At 42.4% G+C, this 20385-nt stretch overlaps 2 protein-coding genes across 4 annotated transcripts in view; both read left to right on the top strand.

The window, feature by feature from the left end:
- The window catches only part of plcb1 (phospholipase C beta 1), a 125593-nt gene extending 110033 nt beyond the window's left edge, over nt 1-15560 (top strand). The window contains exons 31-34 of one of the 2 annotated variants that reach the window (XM_023952847.1): nt 77-134; nt 211-297; nt 1803-1827; nt 12191-12368. In XM_023952847.1, the coding sequence (XP_023808615.1) occupies nt 77-134; nt 211-297; nt 1803-1827; nt 12191-12246 (226 nt within the window). In that variant the 3' untranslated portion in view covers nt 12247-12368. Of the gene's footprint in view, nt 1-76; nt 135-210; nt 298-1802; nt 1828-12190 lie in introns of both variants that reach the window. The other variant, XM_023952846.1, reaches the window with a different exon arrangement.
- A 2504-nt stretch (nt 15561-18064) lies between these two features.
- Nucleotides 18065-20385, top strand: part of plcb4 (phospholipase C beta 4) — a 69813-nt gene continuing 67492 nt past the window's right edge. Inside the window, exon 1 of one of the 2 annotated variants that reach the window (XM_004083333.4) lies at nt 18065-18426. The gene's annotated coding sequence lies outside the window, so the exon portion shown is untranslated. The remainder of the gene's footprint in view (nt 18427-20385) is intronic. The other variant, XM_011491427.3, reaches the window with a different exon arrangement.

Here is a 20385-nt window from a genome sequence, read left to right as displayed (position 1 = left end):
GGTGGACGTTGATGTTCCATCAAGTTACCACTAGGTGTCAGTGCAGACTGAAGGTGTGTTTGGTTGGTCTCTGCAGAGAGAAGTTGGAGATCAACAGATCCTTTGTGAATGAGGTGGTGCAGTACATCAAGAGGGTGAGCAGTTGTGAAGCCGCTTCATTCCTTCTTTCGATGAGTCATCACTGAATTTGGTTTGTTGATGTTTATTCAGTTGGAGGACGCTCAGAGCAAAAGACAGGAGAGGCTGCAGGACAAACACAAGGACGTTCGGCAGCAAATCCTGGACGAAAGGCCAAAGGTGAGACGCCGTTTCCTGTGAAGGCTGAATGTACCATCGACTGTACGTGAGGACTGGAGTCTGTGGGATTTTTGAGCCAAAGGGTACTTCCTGTTTGGAACACCAGGGGGGAGGAGTCAGGCTGGATTGCATTTACAGGGCGGTGGGGCGGCCATGGTGCAGCAATCGGGCTGTCTGTAAAGCACGTTGGGCCTTGGAGGAAGGTAGAAAAACGCCATACATGTAAACATTTACTGTATGTGGGGGGGGCTGCTGAGGTCAAGAGGTCAATCTTTTTTACGGTGAAACTGGCTTTGCTTTCCTTTTTCATCTGTTGTTAGGAATCTTTGTTACAGCAGATTATAGGGGTTACCGATGCTGGAACGCCAATTGTTCTCGTGACAGGAAGTGTCTCTTTACTTCTCCAGAAATTTCAGAACAAAAGCCTGTCAGAGCTGGTTTGGTTTCTTGTCACGGACAGCTGTTGACTGTGGTGTTAGAACTGGAGTCCGCGGGCGATCCGTTAAACGTTACTGTCTAGTTGAGGGTCTGCAACTTTTTCATAATAAGAGACATTGGAGCCAATGTCTTACAGACCAGAAGCCAAGAAAAAGTCGCACCTTGCCGTTAAAAAAAATACACTTTGTTTTGTGACCTTTACTTTATAAAATGTAGCTTTTAAATATTTCAATGATTATTATAATGAATAATTATTCTATAATGACAGTGTTATAATTTTATAAAACACTTTTTTTTTGCCTGACTTTGGCAAATACAAGTTTCTTTAAAAATAGATCAAATCAGACTCTCCTGTTGCAGCACTTTTTATTTATTATTTGTAGATAAAAGACAAATAATACCTTTTTAAAATTATTTTTAGACTGTGCAAATTATACATTTTTTATTTATTATTATTTGTATAATAATGTGCAAATTAAGCATTTTCTATTTAACTTTTGTAGATTAATGTGCAAATTTTGCACTTTTTATTTATTATTTGTAAATGCCCTTTTTTACTATTTTATACCAATGTGCAAATTATGAAATTTATATATATATTTTCTTGATTAATGTGTAAGTTTTGCACTTTTTATGTATAATTTGTATTTTAATGTGCAAATGATGCACATTTTTCTTTCCATCCATCCATTAGCTTCTTCTAATAGCCACTCTGACTGTAGATCACCATAGTTTTGCTCAGTTATCAAACATGTTAAAATCCAAAATTAAATACAAAATGTAATGAACCAAAATGATTATCATTTGTATTTATCCTCAAAGCCATAGAGCCAAAATGGATGGATAAAAAAGCAGCATGGGACTCTGGAGCCTCCGGTTGCAGACCTCTGGTGTAGTTGAGGCTTCAGTTTGCCTTCAGAGGCTGTTCTGTCTTTGACTGCAGTGTAATAACTGGAATCAAGGTGCTATCCATCACACGGTAGTGTCTAGAGGAGGCTTGGGTTTGCCGTTAGAGGGTCATCGGGCCTGCTCTTCCGGTAACCCCATCATTCTCCGTGTCCTTTTAGGACGACTGGGCTCCTGCAGAGTGCGGTAAGGAAACCGTCGCATCCCAGCGTGAATCACTAACGGCGTAAAAGTGTGCTGGTTTGAACGAGCGTAAAAAGACACTTGAGCTGCTCTGCGAGCACAAGCGAACGGCATCCCGCATGGGCCGGCTTCAGCGCCGCTCTGATGCTGGATCGTCTCTGCACATCCTGTGTTGAGCGTTTGAGGTGTGATCTGTGCGGACTGGGCAGCATGGCATCATTACATCATAAGGGGCAGCAGATTGGCCTGCGTATTGTGAGATCACACTCTGGCTGTGTGCTTGGACTCCACTGATATTTCCTTTGGCAAGCCTCTCCATACCCACAGCTTTTTGGCACATAAATCATTTAGACAGACCAATTCAGTCTTTTTTTTTTAAAGCAAAGGAGTCCCTGGGAGGCAGAACCAACTGTCATGTCAAAAAGAAGGTACATTGGTTCCATCTCAAGGTTTTATGGATTCAAACATTGAAAAAATGAGATGGCGCTCATTGAGGTGACTGTAATGAGATCCCATTTGATAAAAACAAGTTTTTATCAAAAGTATTCTGAAATGTTCCATCGGTCTAGCGGTTGGAGCTACGTGGACTCGAGTTCATAGGCGCTCGAGGCCGTTGGTTTGTCACACGGTGCCTTTGAATCGTTGGGAAATCTTGAGTTTGCTCGTTGCGACACCTCCATTCTTTTCATCCGGAGAGAGATTTGCTGCTGCGCTTTTGAAACATGCCGAGATTCCTGCCGCTCTGAAATCCGTGGTCAAGTCCAGGACCTGCAGCTGTCCTGGTCCTGTGACCACAGGAGAACTTTGAATCATCACACCTTCTTTATTCACTTGACAGATGGTTTTTCTGCTGAAATCCTCTGGTTGAAAAGGATCTTTGATGTGAGATCTAGCATGCTTGTTTTTGTAGGAGACTGTGTCTTCTTGTAAGACATTTCATTTTTAACGGACACAGTCTGAGTTTAGTTCCTTTTCCTTCTTTATTCTAACCTAAATTAGGGTTTGTAAGTAAATATTTGACCCTCCCCAGATGCCTCTGTGCAGTAAAATACCCAACAGAAGGGTTAGTGAAGCCATTAGGGGTCTAACACAGCTGAACCCCCAGAACACTAAAATGCTAAACAATACTTTTATTTGGGATTACTACGGTGGCCCTGAAGTCCAAATCACTCCATGCAAAACCATGTGACAGACCCCACTGCGATAAACATTTTGTTTTTTGTTTTATAGCACATTCTTGTTGCATTTTTCTGAAGATGGAGGACATTTATAAAGAAAACGACGCTCTTCTGCGTTTGTCTATGTTCAATTCAGAGGCTAAACAGTACAGATTTTTTATTTGGGCTAAAAATGGCATAATCATGATTGAAAGACCCCTCGATACGCTTTGATTGATATTGATATTGATATTTAAAAAAAAGGAACTTTACATTTTAGACATCAAAACAACATTTCACAAATGCTTTGGAGACAAAAGTAATTTCCAGAAGTCAAACTGTTAAAACGGAAACAAAAGAAGAAACAGTGAAAGGTGTTGCTTGATAATGTTTGTTCACCTTTTTATTTATTTGGTCAAATCTTCTCAAATTTGTTTTAGTTTTTTTAATTGGTTTTTGATTTGTTGATGTTATTTGGACCTCAGAGCCACCGTTGTGTATCGATAAACGCCCCTTTCCTTCACTCTAATAACTCTTCGGGAAGCACTTATGATGCACAAGTTTCTTTTAGAGATTGTTTCTGCTTTTTGAAGTTAGGACGCTATGGTAACGAGATGTAAAAATGTGCAAAATGTGATGTATTGTTCCTCATTTTGGGACAATGAACAATGGAAATTTAAAGACCAAGAATGTTCAGGTGAAAAAAACCGTCAGTTGACATAGAATTTAAAACAATATGGATCCAGGAAACCTCAATTTAGCAGGAGTTAAATGCTAAAAATGTGTCTCCTTAAATAATGAAGAGCAGGCTGTAAGTTCACTAAACTTAAAGGTTTTTTTAAAGACTCATGTCATCAATTGATCTTTCTTCCCAAAGGTCTTTTAATTATGATTATGTCAGTTTTAGCCACAATCTAACAAACCAGTTGTTTTCTAGAACAGAGCAGGGCAACAAGAGATAGGCACAGAGCAACCCCGCCCCCCTTCCTATTCCTGTAACTGAGTGTTCAGAGCAAACGCACAATAATTGTCAACTATCTAAATAAAGAAATACTCAGAAATGCAATTTTTTAGCTCAATTTTCTTTACATATGACCTCCATGGTCAGAAAAAATGCCACAGGAACACGTGACAAACACCAAAAACACCATTTTCATCAGAGTGGGTGTTTGACAGAACTGTCTGTCTGCAGAGGCACCCCCCACAGAAAGCGGCAGCTCCTTCCTCCCATGAGCCTTGACGGTGCAGCAGACATGCAGCTCAACAACCCACACGCTTTGGGTTTCATCAAATGTCTTCAGAGAAACACCTAACATGTGGAAAGTTGACTTAGGGACTCCTATAATTCTGTAAACTAGCCTTCATTATTATTATACCACATCCTAAATGCCATACGTATATCATGTGTCCCTAATCGTTATTCAGTCATCAGATTATCAGGTGGATTCCTTCTGTGGGCAAATCTTCTACAGATATTTACCTGTTTGCTGCCATTAGCAGCAACATTACCAAACGGCGTGCTGGTAAACGTGTTAGCCCTCACTCTGTATTTATGTTTGGGGGGGAAAGCGTAGGCGGCGTTGCTTAAGGACACACAGCGTTGTGGCGTCACGCCTCAAAATCCCCCCTGAGACCTGAATTCAGAGCTCCGTTGTGCTGTGTGTTCCCCACGCTCCTCCTGCAGCGCGTCTCAGTCTGCCACCTCCACGTTCTCATTGTGCCGGTGTGGCGCTGTCCCGATCTCGTGCGTCACCTCTTTTGGTTCCTCACGTGAATCTTAGCTCTGATGTTTGCGCCGCTTTCTGAGAGCAGGTGAGTGAGTCACTGAAGCTGAAACGGGACCAAGAGATGATAATGCACCAGAAAAGAGCTGGTTATTTGGAATAAAGAAGCCACAGTCGGTTCTCCTGACTCCATTGATTGAAGGCACGTTAACGGTAAAACACATGGAAAAGCACAGTTAATATGGAAATGTTTTGTAGCCTCTGAATCTGACATATTGTTCTGACCCAGATTCTTCTCTCAGCTCAGAGCAGTCGCTAATGGACATCTATAACCATCCCTGGTGGGAACCCTGAGTGCTGCATGACCCTTTACCGTTGCATGAGCATGTGCTCGTGTCTGTAGTCGCATGCATCAGCCTAAAGACTTCCTATGCAGCAGCCGCACCGCAGCCACTGCTTAGACTGCAGATGGAAGCGTTTACAAAGAAGGAAAGTTGCGTAAATGCTGTAATCACTCGTCACTCTAAATTAATGAGTTTAGGTCCAAAGTTAAACCTGATGTTCTGTTCAAACCGAAGGCGATTCATGTGGCAAATTGGCTGCTCGACGCTTGTCTAAATATCTCTGAGGCCTGTGGGAGGAGCTTCAGTCAAAGGTTTTTAGCCTGGTCACTACATGGGAGCATTGATCGTATGTCTCATTTCTACTCAATGCATTTAAACCAGATGAGGTTTATTTAGTGTGAGGCGTCCATGTCTCCATCATTCAGAGACTCTCCCACGACGGTGAGCTTCACCGTCTACTGCAGGAGCTGCGTCTGAATGACGCTTTTGGCCGTGCTTCCGTCTGTGTGACCCAGTTTGATGACTTGCCATCCTGCATTACTGCGAGGAGCACAAAATTAAAACAAGAACAAAATTAAAGGAACTTTTTATGATGCATTTAAATAAGAAAAATAACGTAAAGTTTGGGAGGAGAACAATCAGATTCTCCTCTTTGTCGGTTTAAGACTCCACCCACTGATTACATCATCAACACATCACGGGCCAAAGCTGAGTTCCTGATTGGTTGATGCAAATTCATTGCCAAAGATGGGATATTTGGGAGACAAAAGCCACTGCCGAGTAGGAAAAAAAACACAACTGACGGGGTAGACGGGCAGACAAGAAAACAGACAGTATGGACCAGCAACAGAGGAAGGCAGTCAAGACATATTGTGACTACGGTACTTTCTCTGCGACAAGTCATTCATCATTATCACGATCATCCATTATCTGGCCATCTGGGAAGATACAATACATATAAAAGATTGTATACTGGCCTAAGATGAGCTTGGATGTAAGCTATGTTCAACGCTGCCATATTTGCCAAATCCATAAACCTGAAAACTGGAAACCTCCGGGTAAGCTCCCACGGGTCTCCTTGGAGATGCTTGAAGTTAACATTATGGGTCCTTTATCACAAAGTTCGACCAATAATCAGTATCTTCTGGTATTTGTGGAGTATTATACCAGATGGGTAGAGTTTTTCCCTCTTTGGCTAAAGTCCTAAGTAAAGACCAAGGCCCTCAATTTACATCATCTGTGTTTGAGGGAATCTGCAAACAATGGGATCTCCAACAAAAACGAACTTCCCCATATCATCCCCAAACCATTTTAACAGAGAGAATCAACCGCAATCTAAAAGCGATGATTGCTTCTTATGTGGACAAAAACCACACAAGCTCAGATAAATATCTGCCTGAATTCCGTTTTGCATTAAACACAGGATCAGGAAGTATTGGAATAAGGATAATAGACTTATGGGTGACGCTGTTGTACGGTGTCCTTACACCTCATTGTAGTCATTAGTAAGATGCAAGGACTGACTAACTATTGACTGCACGCATGTGGTGTGCATGTGATATGTTACTCCTATGCGCTATATAAATGTTCACTAAGACCTGTCACTCGCTGCATGATCGTAGCACATGAAGGGTTTTGTTCACGGTCTTGATATTTGGTGCAGGTCGCCTTACTAGCCTTGCGTAGTTCAGACAGCCCATATCCACCCGTAAGGGGAAGTTGGGACTATGGCCTTAACAAAGTTTGGGCGATGTGCTGTACTGAACTACAGAGAGACGTGGCGGGATTTCAGGATGTGCTTTTCGGTGTCACCGTCCTGTTAATGAGCCAATCACAACAAGCTGCAGGAGTCGGCAGAGCCCAGCGTGAACAGGAAAGCTGTGTCCACACACCTCAGGATTACACTTCCTGGCAGCTTTCTTCCTTATGTTAAGGTCACGTTGTCTCCGGGTAGAGATGGTAATCCCCCTGTGTTGATGGAGACAGTTTGTTGTCAAAAGTCCGGATATCTACAAAATGTGGCTCAAATTTTGTCGTTGATTACTTCTCCATCTGTCAAATCCAATAGAAGGAAGAGTCTAAATGCTTGTGTCGTCAGTAGCAACCATCCTTTCCACACTTGTTTTGAGTGTGAAAGTCTATATTGTTGTTGTGATGAGGCAATATGTTTCACAACATGGTGCGTTGGTGTTCGGCCGTGAAAATTAGGATGTAGGGCGCATGCAGGTTCTCTGCTTGATCTGGCGGTGTCTCCCGACTGTGCGACTCCTCGAACAGAGACACATCCTCCTTCCCTCATCATGCAGGAGTCCTGCGCGGTCGTCATGGAAACTCGGATCCCTCGCCTCCCACCCCTCCCCAGCCCTCATATCCCGCTCTATCCTTCATGACGCTCTGCAATCTGTTAATTTGGAACCGAGTCCTCGTGGTGAAATCTGGAGGATAGAGGTCAAGGCGGAAGGGAGGAGAGGAGAGGAGGGGAAAAAAAAAGATGGAGAGCTGAAAAAGGAACCACTCCTCTGTGACTTCTAATGTTTTCGCCCGGGTGCTATAGAGGCGGCCACCATGTTCCATCATCACAGACTTCAATTTGCATCACTGCTTACTGACACAATTACATCAATAATGCACTGGTGTGCACAGACTCACACTGGGAACACACACCGGGAACACAGAGTACAAAAACACAGACTGGGAGGTAAGATCCGGCGTGCACGCTGGAGCGCTCGGGTACTCCTGAGCTCTTTGAGGAAAGCTGCAGTTTTAGATCAGCGGTGAGTGTCCTTCATGTATGAAGCTCTGCAGCCCTGAGGAACACTGCAAACCGTCAAAGGCACTGCTGGGGGGGTCTAGCCTGACTAGAACCTTTTCATGTCTGTCCGTCGTCTGTCATGAGTGAGGAAGGAACGGTAATAAAGCCGGTGACAGAGGATGGAGTCCCGTTAGAGTCGCTAATCCAGACAAAATATGGAAACATTTGAGTAAAAGCTGGATTGAAAAACAAATTGGAAAACTTTTTAGTTTGGATCCAAATAGCAAAAAAATCAGATTTATTTCCTGTAGGGTAAAAAAATGAATTGTGGGCATAGTGAATGACCCCCCCCCCCCCCCCCACACACACACACACACAAAAAGTGATGACATCACAGCTGAAGAAAACAGCAGAGAGAAAAGAAAAAAAAGAAACAAGCATCCAACGAAACCAAAACATAGGTATCGGGGACATCCAAAGGAAGTTTTCAAATTATTATGGGATGGACACAGGGCCTATGGCCTGACGGCTGTTTTGTGGCAAAGTGTGAAATTTGGACATTTTCACACCTTTGGAAAAAGGAAAAAAAAAAACCTCTGTTGCTAAGCAAATCCAAAAGTTTACTTTTGCTGATTCCTCTAAAATAACCACATAGACCTGTCTATCACCCTCAGGCAATCAAAAATGGAAATGGTTGCTATGGAGACAAAACCATCTCTGACCAGGGTGGCAGGGGCAGAGGGGTGAGAGAGTTAGGGGGTGAAGCAGCTTCACAACAGATGACGGCGGTTGAAAAGGGGGCGGGCCACACATCGTGGCCTTCCATATTTATTGAATTTTTAGAGTTACAGTGGATAAAGACGACGTGCTGTTTTTGGCCCAGTGATTCTCCTTTACTCCCCTCCATATGCAGAACGCATCCAAATGCATTTTCCTTTTCAAAGCTGCATCGCTGACAACGACGCCACGACCACGGATCTTCTCTCGGACGTGGAACACTGGGTTAGCCTAAGTGGGCTCTGTTCGGACTTGTTGATATGTGTGAGGTTCAGGATATGATCAACTAATAAGCTGCACAGTGTGAGATGGCTTAAACCTAAAGGAAGAAGAGGAAAAGGAGTGTTCAGCAGATGAGGACCAGCTGCTGGTTGGAGTGAAACTGCAAAAGGCCTTATGTCACGGCTCAAAGCAAAAAAATGCATTTGAAAGGAATTTCTTTGAAGGCTCTCTGCGCTTCCCTGGACAGATCCTCAAAATGAGGACAGCTGGTGAAGAAGGTCACTGAGTGATGTATTTTGAGAAAGGCAGAAATGTGTGCGCGTGTTTGGCTCATGGGCACGTTTCTCAGTGTGTGGAGGAGATGGCGTGTGCTGGCTGTGTGCTTGCAGTCCTCTGAGGTGACGCACCGATTCGCTGGATGTGCAAAGAAAACAAAAAAAAACACAAGATTAGTAGTTAAAGATGCAGTAAATAAAGGGAGTAAAGACATATCTGTCAGAATTTAGACAACTTTTTCAAAAAGCTTGTGAATAAACTAAATGCTTTTCATCCATTTATCAAAGCTTGAATAATTGTTCAGCCTTTTAGATTGAGTTTTGTCCAACTGTTTACTTACAAACTATTATTTAATGAACGGCTCAGCTTGAGTTTATGTTAAAGTTTTCACTCCTCCATAAACTCAAACACTCACCAAAATGTGAACACAGTTTCAATCTATGACCTCCTAACCCCTTGAGCATCATTGGGAAGCTACTGAGGGAAAGAAAATGTTGGTTTTGAAGTTTGTAGATTTTGAACGGCGTTTGCATGGCGAGCCCGAAAAAGTGGTGTTTCCCTCTTGCTCACTTTTTTACCAGAATATTGTGAAAATGGAATACAACAATCAAGCTGTTAGGAATGTGGGCGTGGCCAATGAAAAGCCTCCATTGTCAAGAAAATCCAAAACTTACGTTTTGCCGATTCTTCTAAAATGACGTCCACCTGTTTGTCAAGAAAATGGTTGCTACTAAGATAAAACCAACAGAAATGCTGCCATTTAAAACAAAGTAGTTGTTTTTTTGGTCATTCGTTTTTTTTTAATTCCCGTCATTCCAGGAACTTTTGTGACTCAAGCCCATCCAGCATTTCATTTAATCCTTTCCCTCTTATAATGAAATGACCGCCATGCCACTGTGATACAAACCCTAGCATGACACTTCCGCCTCATTAAACACAACAAAAATGATTTTAATTGGAAAATAATCGTTTTTTAATTTTATTTTTTGGAAACTTTTCTACTTATTTGCCTTTTTAACTTTTCCTTCATCTCTATTCCACCATCAAATCTTCACCTTAAGTTCCCATACGCTTAAAAAAAAAAAAGTTTTTTTGCTGTCATAAAGAAATGACAAAAAAGGTTTACAATTCTTCTCCTCAGTCCCCTGGTAGAACTAAAATATCAAAAAATCACAGCTGTTAGCTGCTTGACGTCTGTTGCAGCATCTCTCCATCATCCACTGAACTGTTAGCTGCCCCTCTGCTGAAAGCATCCCGGCTCCCCATCCCTCCAAAGTTACTTCTGTGCTGCTGATTACAAAGACGGTACATGGATTTGCTGTGGGAGGAGCCTCTGCTTTTGCAGCATCCTTAGGAGTCAGCGTGGCGTCCGACGTGGAAGATAAAAGATGTCAGCGTCGATCATTGTGCTGTTTGTGCCTCCGCGGGCCAGATGAAAGCAAACCCCTCACACACACAAGCAGGCTCACAAAAGGTGCGTCCCGTCTTTAATTAGGTCGCGCGGAGGCGGAGCCTGCTGCAGTGCGTCTTCAGACATCTGCTTTTGATGTGAAGGATGGCCGCTGTGTGGGACCCCCAGAGAGAGTGAGAAGGAAGAAGGAGGGGACGTTTCAGAGAAGGTGACCTTGAAATGCGGAGCTTGGTGGGGGTTTGAGCTGCTGCTCCATAGCATCAGGGAGTCCGCTTCATTTCACACCATCTGCATCTGGAGCAGGAGCTGCAGCCGCCTGCCTCGTTCATCCGTCTGTTTCTATTCCAAACACGATATTTTTAGAACTTTTTTAAACAAAAGTAGCAAACACATTTGGAAAATAAAAGGGCACCGAGCATAAAGTAGAATTTATTTACTATATTTTCTAGGATCGTGTCACTTTCTTCACCCATTTTTTCCCCCCCACTCTGCTCAGAGGTGAATGTCTACAAAAACTCCTGCCGCTCTGCAGAAATTATGTCCTCAAAAACGACACAACTTTTTGAATTTTGGCTAAAAACATAATTAAAAAAACTCTTGGAAACAGTTTGGAAATAGATCAAAAGAGGATCACAGTGGGACTTTAAGGAACACAACCTTATTTCCAGACCATAATCCTCTTCCAGTGAGCCAAAAGTTACACATTTTCAGATAAATTAGTCACATATGTAAAAGTTTATGTTTACTGTGAAACATGCCGTTGTTAAACGCATTTTATTTCTGTATTATGAGTCGAAACAAAATCTTCCAGGTTGCTTTAATCGAGCACATCTATTTCCTGAAAGACCTCTAACCTTTTTGTTTTTTTCAAAAAATTTTATGTAAATTAAAAAATATATTTTCATCACTTCAAATAAGATGTTTTCAGGATCAGGACCTTCAACATTTATAGTCCTAAAACAAGTCATCACATCTCACTAAACAGTTACTAGTAAGTTTAGTATAGCTTTATTTGAGATGTTGTGTTTTTTAGGGGTAGATCTCACATTCTTGACTGTTTGGTGCTACAGAAATAGAGCTTATAGAAGCTGCTCAGCGTCATTAGCTTCACTGCTGTGGATGAAAGTTCTGTGAAGCAAAAACGTTGCAACATTTCTGAAAAAAAATGTCTTTTAAAGGTGAAACGGGATGATGCTCCTCCTCCTTTATTCTTGCAGAATCTGTCCGTTTTCTGTTTCCACTGTCGGCCGTAAACATTGGCAGATATTCACACAGCAGCTTTATGGATACCTGAGTGTGTCCAGGAAAGACTCAAAAACCTGCCTGCCTGATGGGTGGGGGTCTTTCAGGTAAAACCCCTGAACTCACAGGTGTTTCGGATCCCTCATAATGCTGACATGAGCTGAGGGACTCTGATACTCTTCATCTTAGCAGCTTTTTCTTTTAATTACCGCCCTCCCTGGGGAGCCGGCTCAGTAGTTAAACAGGGATTTGCATTCCAGCAATTATTGGATCACAATGGAATGAATTCAATCTTGTCATCTGTAATCACTGGGGGTGTCTTTGCCTCCCAGAAAACAGTTTCTGATGTCTGTTTGTCGCTTCCCTGAACTCCTAGCAGTTTGACGTCTTCATGTCCGGCCGGCGTACTGGTCTAGATAGTGGATGGTTTCATTCTTCGCTGACCTCCTCTTCTTCCTCAGTTGCAGAGCGATCTGGACCAGGAGTACCAGGACAAGTTTCGCCGGCTACCCGTTGAGATCCAAGAGTTCGTCCAGGACAGCAGCAAGGCCAAACAAAGCGGCGACTTTATCCACGGGAGCCTCGTTTCCTCCTCGACAGCCGAGAAACTCAACCACAAGGCGTCGCAGTCCGAGGACGAAACCGAGGAGGGCTCGTCAGAACACGTCTACGACACGGCTCTTTAGGGGTTTCACCTTTGCTCCCCATTTTGTTTGGTGTTTGATCCCAGATCGAGGATGAAACTTCCACAAATGTAGTCCAGATTGTAAGCGATGGGAGGATTAGATGAAATCTGAGCCTGAGTTGGTGAGTAGAGGTCCTCTCTGTGGTATTTTGTCCAGAGAAGCATTGGGTGTAAATAACTTTTTTGTGCATTTGTACGTACGTTGTCTTCTCTTTTGGTACCGCCACAGGAGGTGTTACACCACTAACTACTTGCAGGAAAAGACTTTTACTTGAACTTTTGCACAGAGATTAGTTTCTTTTCATGTCTTTGTCATCGGGATGTTGTAGGGAGATGTGGCGTGCCAAGACTTCTTGATTGTTCTACGGTGAATCTTCAGTCCGCTGAGATTCTGTAAAGAACCCGTTGATGTAGAACCTGTACAGCCTCCACCATTACAGTCCCTTGTGTTTGCACTGACCATCATAACTTAGTCAGATTGATTTCAACCCAGTGACTTTCTGGTTCTGTTCTCACAGAGTTAATCCTAAGTGTTGCTGCTAAATATTTGTATCGATCCTTTGACATATTGCCATGGTGCACAGTTTAGTTATACATGTACTTTTTTTGGGATGTTTATTTTTTAACAAGTTTGCATTATTTGTGTCCCAGCAGGAGCAAAGGGAATTGTGCTGTACAGGGTCTGCATGTATCTGAACAATTGTACATGTTACAGTAGGTCTGTAGCAGACATGTGAATAATCTGTGTAAATAATCATTATTCCTGCGTGCGTTTTGACTGTACCTGCTCAACAGTTGACATTGTGGCTCAGCGCTTCACTGTGAAGTCAACAGAACAGGACGGAGGCATGTTTGTGTTTCTAGCTGCTCGTTTGCCCTCCAGAACTCAAACAGACAGACCAGGACGTTCAAACACTAGCAGATCCTGTTGTGGTTTACAGGTAGCCGTTCCCTTGTGTACCCACGGGTGCATTCAGGAAGCAACCTGACTCTTAAACCCACATGCTCACATATTCCAATTTGCAGAGGGATTCTTTTGCTGCGTTTAGGCCACGTTTGGCTGGACTTCCTCCCCTCTATGTGAACTTAAAGCCCCACTCTGATGAAAATGATCCTTTTAGCATGTTCTTGCGACTTTTTTCTCATAATGGTGGACAATTAGAAAGAAAATGGCATTTCTTTCTTTATTGAAGGCCGTGTCACACAGCGAGTAGTACACGTCTTTCATGATACATGCGTAACATACAGAAATCATGACTGCGATGTGTGCAGAAGTCCATCCAGGGTTTCGTCTGACCCGTCTTTCCGTGAATTCGGTTTTGAGTTGTTCAAACTTTTTGGTCGGTTGAGAATTACCCAATTATTATGTTAATCTTACTCATTTGTGCGTGATTTTTGCTTGATGCATTTGGAAATTTGTGGCTTTCTAAGAAATTCCTACAAACGTCTAACAGACTTCACGGATGTACCACCGATGTATGACTTTTATATCACGTATCCGACGCACAAATCACATTAAATTATGAAATTGACCCAGAAATCACTAATGAATTGCATATAAACAGCGCAATATTCACACGCGGTCCATGTTCTTCATTGATTTACGTGTTCTTTGCGGGGTTTATTTGTACTTCATCTGTTGCTTTAACGTGGTTCATTCGTGATACATCTGTAAAAATGTCAAGCCACAACTTTTCTCAATTTTTTTTCACGAATGACCAATTTTCATCAGTGCAATATGCGCAAAATGTACGTAGTGGCTGTGTGACACGGCCTTTAAATTGTTGTGAATCAGACTAGGTAAACACAGTTAGATAAAAATCGTATTAGTGACATAGAAATCCATCCCCTAGATCCGTGTACGTCGTGTTTTTCCTCGTCTGAGCTGGAATCTGGCTAAAACTGTACGGCTGGATATCTCCAATATTGTTCGCTGTTTTTGTTGCACCAGTAGTATTAGTATGGTGGTGTGAGTAACTGTAAGCCGGTGTACACAGAGAGCTCTCAGCAATGAGGAGGGGAAGGGGGCCACAACTCAACCGATGCTCACATTGCCCTCAGCCACTTTTGTTTGAGCAACCACTTCCGGTGAGAAGTCAATGTAAACGCTCATAGATGCACGTTTCGAGCTTCCGCGTTCAAGTTGCAAGTTTTTACGACTCTACGTACAAACCGCGTGTCGAAAGTTAAACCAAGTTGGATTTTGACCAATCAGGGACTCTGATTTGGTAGTGATGTATGGACGGCGTCTCTTTTAATACGCGGATGTTCCAACCGTTGGAAAATTGATCATGGAGGAGACAAGTTGTGCCAAGCCGGAATTCTATGCCACCAAGTCTTTCATGTATCGGAATAAAGCTGAGAAAGAAAGAACCTAGAACAAGATTCCCCAGATTTACACCCCTTTGACATTTGGCACCAAGCCTCTTCCTGCTGTAGGTACTGGCCATGCGCCGGTATCGGGTAGCGGCCGATGCAGTGATATGGGAGGTGCGTGTTCAATGCACGTCACACGCCGCATTTGAACATTGCATGAGAGGTGAATTCGTGACGAACTGTTGCCGCTCTGCAGAAACTATGTCCTAGAAAACGACACAGGTTTTTAGATTTTGAAGAAAAAAAAACATAGTTAAAAGATGATCAGAGTGAGACTTTAAGTCAGACCGAGGAGACGTTGAGACTTCCTACCTGTCCGGTGCCACCCCCCTCTGCCCCCCCTCCCCCAAAGAGCATGTGAAAACAAACAAAATGATTCTCTGAAAAGAGGGTTGCTGGTTAGTACAGTCAAAACAGGGACACTGGTGTGAGAGTCTCGTGCCTTTGAAAGGGTTTGCCATGTTTGATGTTGAATGTGTAAAATGCAGCACTGTTTGAATTGCTATTGTAATGTACTCCATGAAGATGTCTGGTATTAAATAAATGTCTGCACTTCTATTACGGAACCACTACTGAGAAATGCTTTGAATGAGCAGGACGAGGGAAGACAGACCTGTTGTTTTTCTTTTAACTTACCAGGACCCCCCCCCCCCAGTTTTAAGTGTATGTACCTGGAAATATAAATGTATGTACGGCTTAAACACGAAGTTGAGACAAGTACAGTGTGAAGGGAACTTGTCACTTTAAATAAATGTGGCCATTGTACTTTTCTGGAGTGGAGATGTGAGTCTTTTTCATCCATCCGTGTGTTTTTTCTCATTTATTTTTGCGTGTTTGTGTGCGATTCGTTGTTGGATCACGAACGCAGATGATCGATCCTTTTTCCTGTTAGTTTTTAAAGGTGGTTGTCAGAGATTTGTGTTGCTGAGAAAAGAATTGAACGTGTTTAAATGGTGTGTTTGCAGCAGAAGCCATAAGAGTGTGTGCATGGTCTGTGTGTCAGCTGAAGGAGAAAGCGATGGACGGGCTTCATGACTGACCTCTTCATTCAAACATTTCTTCAGGAAATGCATCTGCGTGTTTTCGCATTTGTAGCTGTTATTTAGTGGATTCAGCTCCTTATTTTTCATATATGCTGTTTAAATGAAGCTAAGCCTGGGGGCTCTGTGTTTGCATTCAGCGTGTCATCAGACTATTTTAATGTGCTGCAAATGCAAAACAAACTTGGCGCCGGCCGCGTGTCCGGGCCCTTCCACGCCTGCGGCTCCTCCTCAGGGCGGATTACCACTGTGCGCTGCTGTTGTGTGTTCTTCACAGACTTCACGAACACTTTGTCCTTCTCTGACACAGCCCCCCCAACAGGAGATCAAACCGGCCCGGTCGTCAACAACAACCACAACTAGGACCTGAGCTCACGAACCCCAAAATGTAGAATGGACGTTTTCAATACGATTCTGTGGGTTATGTAAACTCTGGAATCTTATCACCCCCGTGTCTGTCCATCTGCCAGAGGAGATGAGAGGCAGAGTCGTTAACTGGGCCTTAATGAGGCACAGCAGGTGGCAGAAGAGGAGAGGACTACAGGGAGCCACTTGGCAAGTACACCCCAAGACATCCCACAAATACCTACATAGACACATAGTGACACAATTCTGTTTTTACCCTAAATTCAATCCCAGCCCCCCTCCCTTTTTGCCCCAACTACCCCATTGGTAACCTAATCCAGCCTTAATCCTGAGCCTATAACGAAAACGTAACCTTAATCCGGTGTGGATGAAATTTGATTTGTTTACGACCACAAAAGGATGAATTTCAAATCCAACAAATTCCTCTAAAAGCAAAAGTTATTTCTGTTTGTTTCTTTGTTTCTTTTTTAGTGTGTTGCATTCATCAAATAGCAGTACATGAATTAATAAAAAAACATGAATGTGTTACTTCTAATTTAGTTAAAAATGAAATTATGAAAATACTGCAGGACTGCAAAGTTTTGGAAACTTTTATTTTGTTTTTTTAGATCTTTTACTTGAGAGCTACAATACAAAATATTCTTCACATCAAAATGTTCTTCCATTGATAACTTTTCTCATGGTTATGAGCTTATAAACAAAGCTTTTATGTATTTCTTCTTCTCCAAAGCATTTAAAGGAAACCAAAACAGCAGACTCTAAAAATCAAGAATTTGGCAAAAAGAACAGCACTAATAATAGAAATATTGTGAAAAGATATTGAACATTATAATTAGCAAGTACACTAAGCCATCACACAAATAGCTTAAATGACACATAGTGGCATGTCTGTTACCCCATATTCAATCCCAAACCCCTTCTTTTTTGCCCCAACTATACCATTGAAAACCTAATCCAGCTTTAATCCTGAATCTAAAACAAATACCGAACCTTATTCTGGTTTGGATGAAATCCGGTTCATTACTGACCACAAAAAGATAACGGTGGAGATTTCATATCCTAAAGAATTTATAAAAAGGCAAAGATATTTTGTTCTTTTGAGTGTTTTTCATTACTTTTACTGATTTTTCTTCCATCCTGCTGCACATTTGCTTCTGTGTAATTTAGTTTTTTGTGTTCTGTGAACGAGTGGTACCCTGCAGAAACCGAATCTTCAAGTATTAAAGAATGAAAAGGTTCTTGTTTCATGAGTAAAAAAAATCTTATTAAATACAAATTTTTAATAACAAATAGTCTGTGACTAAAATTTTTTTCTTTAAATTAAAGTTTGTTGTGGGACCGTTTTTCTAAACCCTTTGGCAGATCTTTACTTTTTAAAGAAATTTTTAAAATTTTAAGATTTTTTTAACTTATTTCTACTGGCTTATTTTTACAGTGCACATAAGTAAAATCATAATTCTGTAGTTTTTATTGAAAACTAAACATGGATTCAGGAGAAAAATGGCAGAACGGCAAAGTTTGGGGCATCATTTCTTTGTATTTTCTCAGGCTTCCCTCACAAAAGCAACATTATTCGAATATTCCTGACATGAAAATGTTTGGCATGACCTCATAAACAGAGATTTCACATATTTTCTTCTTCTAAAGCATTGAAAGTAGACCCAAATAGCAGATTGTTTCTAAAATAGCATTCGAAGTCTAGAATGAGGCTAAAAGAAGCGCACTAATAATAGAACTATTGTGAAAACATGACAGTGGGGGGGGGGGGGGGCAGTGTTTGTCTTCATGAACGCCGAAGCAGTCAGCTGTTCGGGGGGGAGGAGCTAAGTGGAGCCCTGCTGGATGACTCACTCCTCTGTCAACCCAAGGCACACTCATTCACTCATTTGCGCACCGCTCCAAACGTACACGCAAGGCCGTGCGCGCACGAGTACGACCGCGTACGCGCAGGGGCTTAAGGTTGGCTGTGGTGGAGGCCGTGGGAGAGAGGGAGGGAGGGAGGCAGGGGGGGGGTCGCGCTGCCTGTCTGGTGAAGGGGTTCCTGATCAAAGCGCTCCGGGGCCGCTCATTCTCCGCTGGAGGGCGAGTGGAACGGGAGCACCGGGACGCTCCGGGACAGCGCAGAGCCACTCCGGGCGGAGGAAGAGAAATCCCGAGCCGTACTCCGCCGAGCATCACCCCCTCCCGCGCTGCCGCCGGATCAAAGCGTTCCTCAGAACACCGACATCACGTAAGGAACCGGCGGCCGGAACGCTCAGTCTCAGAAATGTCCGGAGCTGCGCCGCGGACGCGTGATGCTGGAGCCTGCTTCTGTAGTCCGAATCCCGCTCCCGTCACTCAGACATCACACAGCCTCCGTCTGGCTGGCCGCGCACACACAGCTGGGGACCGTAGCATTTGCTAGCTAGCGAGCCTGGCGGGTTCAAACGCGCGTTTTGAGGGTGAATGCGGGATTTTGTGGTGCGTTTTTCTGCGTTTTGGCTTCTGTTTGAGTGGAATGTGACACTGCGGAGCGCAGCTGCTTGCGCGCAAACTTCATCAAATCTGGTTATTGATGTTTCCAGTGGCTGGGAGGCTAGCTATGGAGGACTGAGGCTGCCAACATGTCAGTCAGAGATGGAAAAAATACTGATCATGTAGATTATTAGATGGAAAATAAATACATGTATGGTTACAGTTCAGAGGCAATCATTATTTTTAAAATGCTAAATGTGTTTTTAGTTATTTATTAGTGTTTAAAAAAAGTGTCTTTTGTAAGTTAATGTTATTATTTAACTTTTTAAATGAGGCTTTTATTGTTTAGTTTATAAGTAGAAGGTGTTCATTTAAGGGGATCAGTTGGACAATATTGTTGATGTTGGGATTGTAAAAAAAAAATGGCTTTGCTTAATCCGCCTCACTTTTTTCTAGATTAGACAGATTTTTGTATGGTAATGTCACAGTTTTTTTCTCTTCACACTCTGGAAATTGGCTGTCAGAAACAAACACTCCATGTGCAGAGAGCACACAGACGGATCGATGTGGAAGAACCAAACAAACACGACAGATGTGCATCTTCTTTTGTTTTTGTAAGCCATTCTTTTTTTCAAACATGCAAAAACAATACCAAATAAAATCTTTTATTCAAAGGAATCTATAAAAACTTAAGAGTTACATATGACAGTAGACCTATCAATATCTGGCATTATTAAAATAATATTTGTAAAATATATCATTTTTATGGATTTTTTTTCTTAAAATTGTGGGAATTTTGGCTGCTTCCGTTCTCCACAGTTGCTTCAGGGGTCAGTGAAATCAACCAAAGTGAGATTCAAAGTTAGGAGTTGGAGTCAGAAACGTAGACTTTGCTGCTGCACAGGTCAGAGTAGTTTAGTTCATTTTGTGTGTCACAGGAATAAAGCAATGTGAGTTTACAGCATTTACTAAAAAGGTTTCTAAAGTGACGAGCTGGTCGTCACATCTGATCACAGGGTGTGCAGAAACACTGCGTAGAAACTTCTAGAAGATTTCCAGGAATGAAAAGTTAATCCAGAAGAATCACTTTGATCTGGAGAATAAAGGTTCAAGAAGGAAGGCGTCGGGAAAACGTTAATACGCGTCATATCCGTCAGGAGGTTAAATGATCATTTCCAACCAAAAAGTGCTCACAGTTTCACAGTGAGAAAGAGAACTGCGAGCTGCAAAGCATTCTGGGTAGGTCCCAGTCATTGCAGAATAAATAAAAGTTGCATTGTTGATGAGTCTAGAAACTCTGTTCAGTTTGGGCTGTAAGCTACAGGTTACAGAACACGTTTTGCTGATGAAAAAGGAGCCATTAAAAAGCACATTTATACACAATCTGTACATTTCACACAGACTTTATTATCGTTACCTTTATTTGGTAATGAAATGATCATTTTTACGAATAGTTCCAGACGACAGAAACATAATCAGATGACCACAAAAAGAGGTTTTTACCTGTAAATACCAACTACACAAAAAAATGAATGAAGGTCTTTTGTCACACCGGGTGTGTGGTGTGTTCAAGAACGCGCCGAATTATCATACAGCTCACACTGGACTGTCGCTACCTGATACTAACACATGTAGTCGCAGTTGTCCAACAACTGAATTTCAAACAATTGGCACTTCTGTGAATCAAAAGGAACGCTATCCATAAGTCATTACCAAATCCGAGTTCCTGGTTGGT

This window comes from Oryzias latipes, chromosome 24, assembly GCF_002234675.1.
Source record: "Oryzias latipes chromosome 24, ASM223467v1".
Taxonomy (NCBI): Eukaryota; Metazoa; Chordata; class Actinopteri; order Beloniformes; family Adrianichthyidae; genus Oryzias; species Oryzias latipes.
The sequence above is the reverse complement of the archived record's forward strand: the minus strand, read 5'-3'. Positions and strand labels throughout refer to the sequence as shown.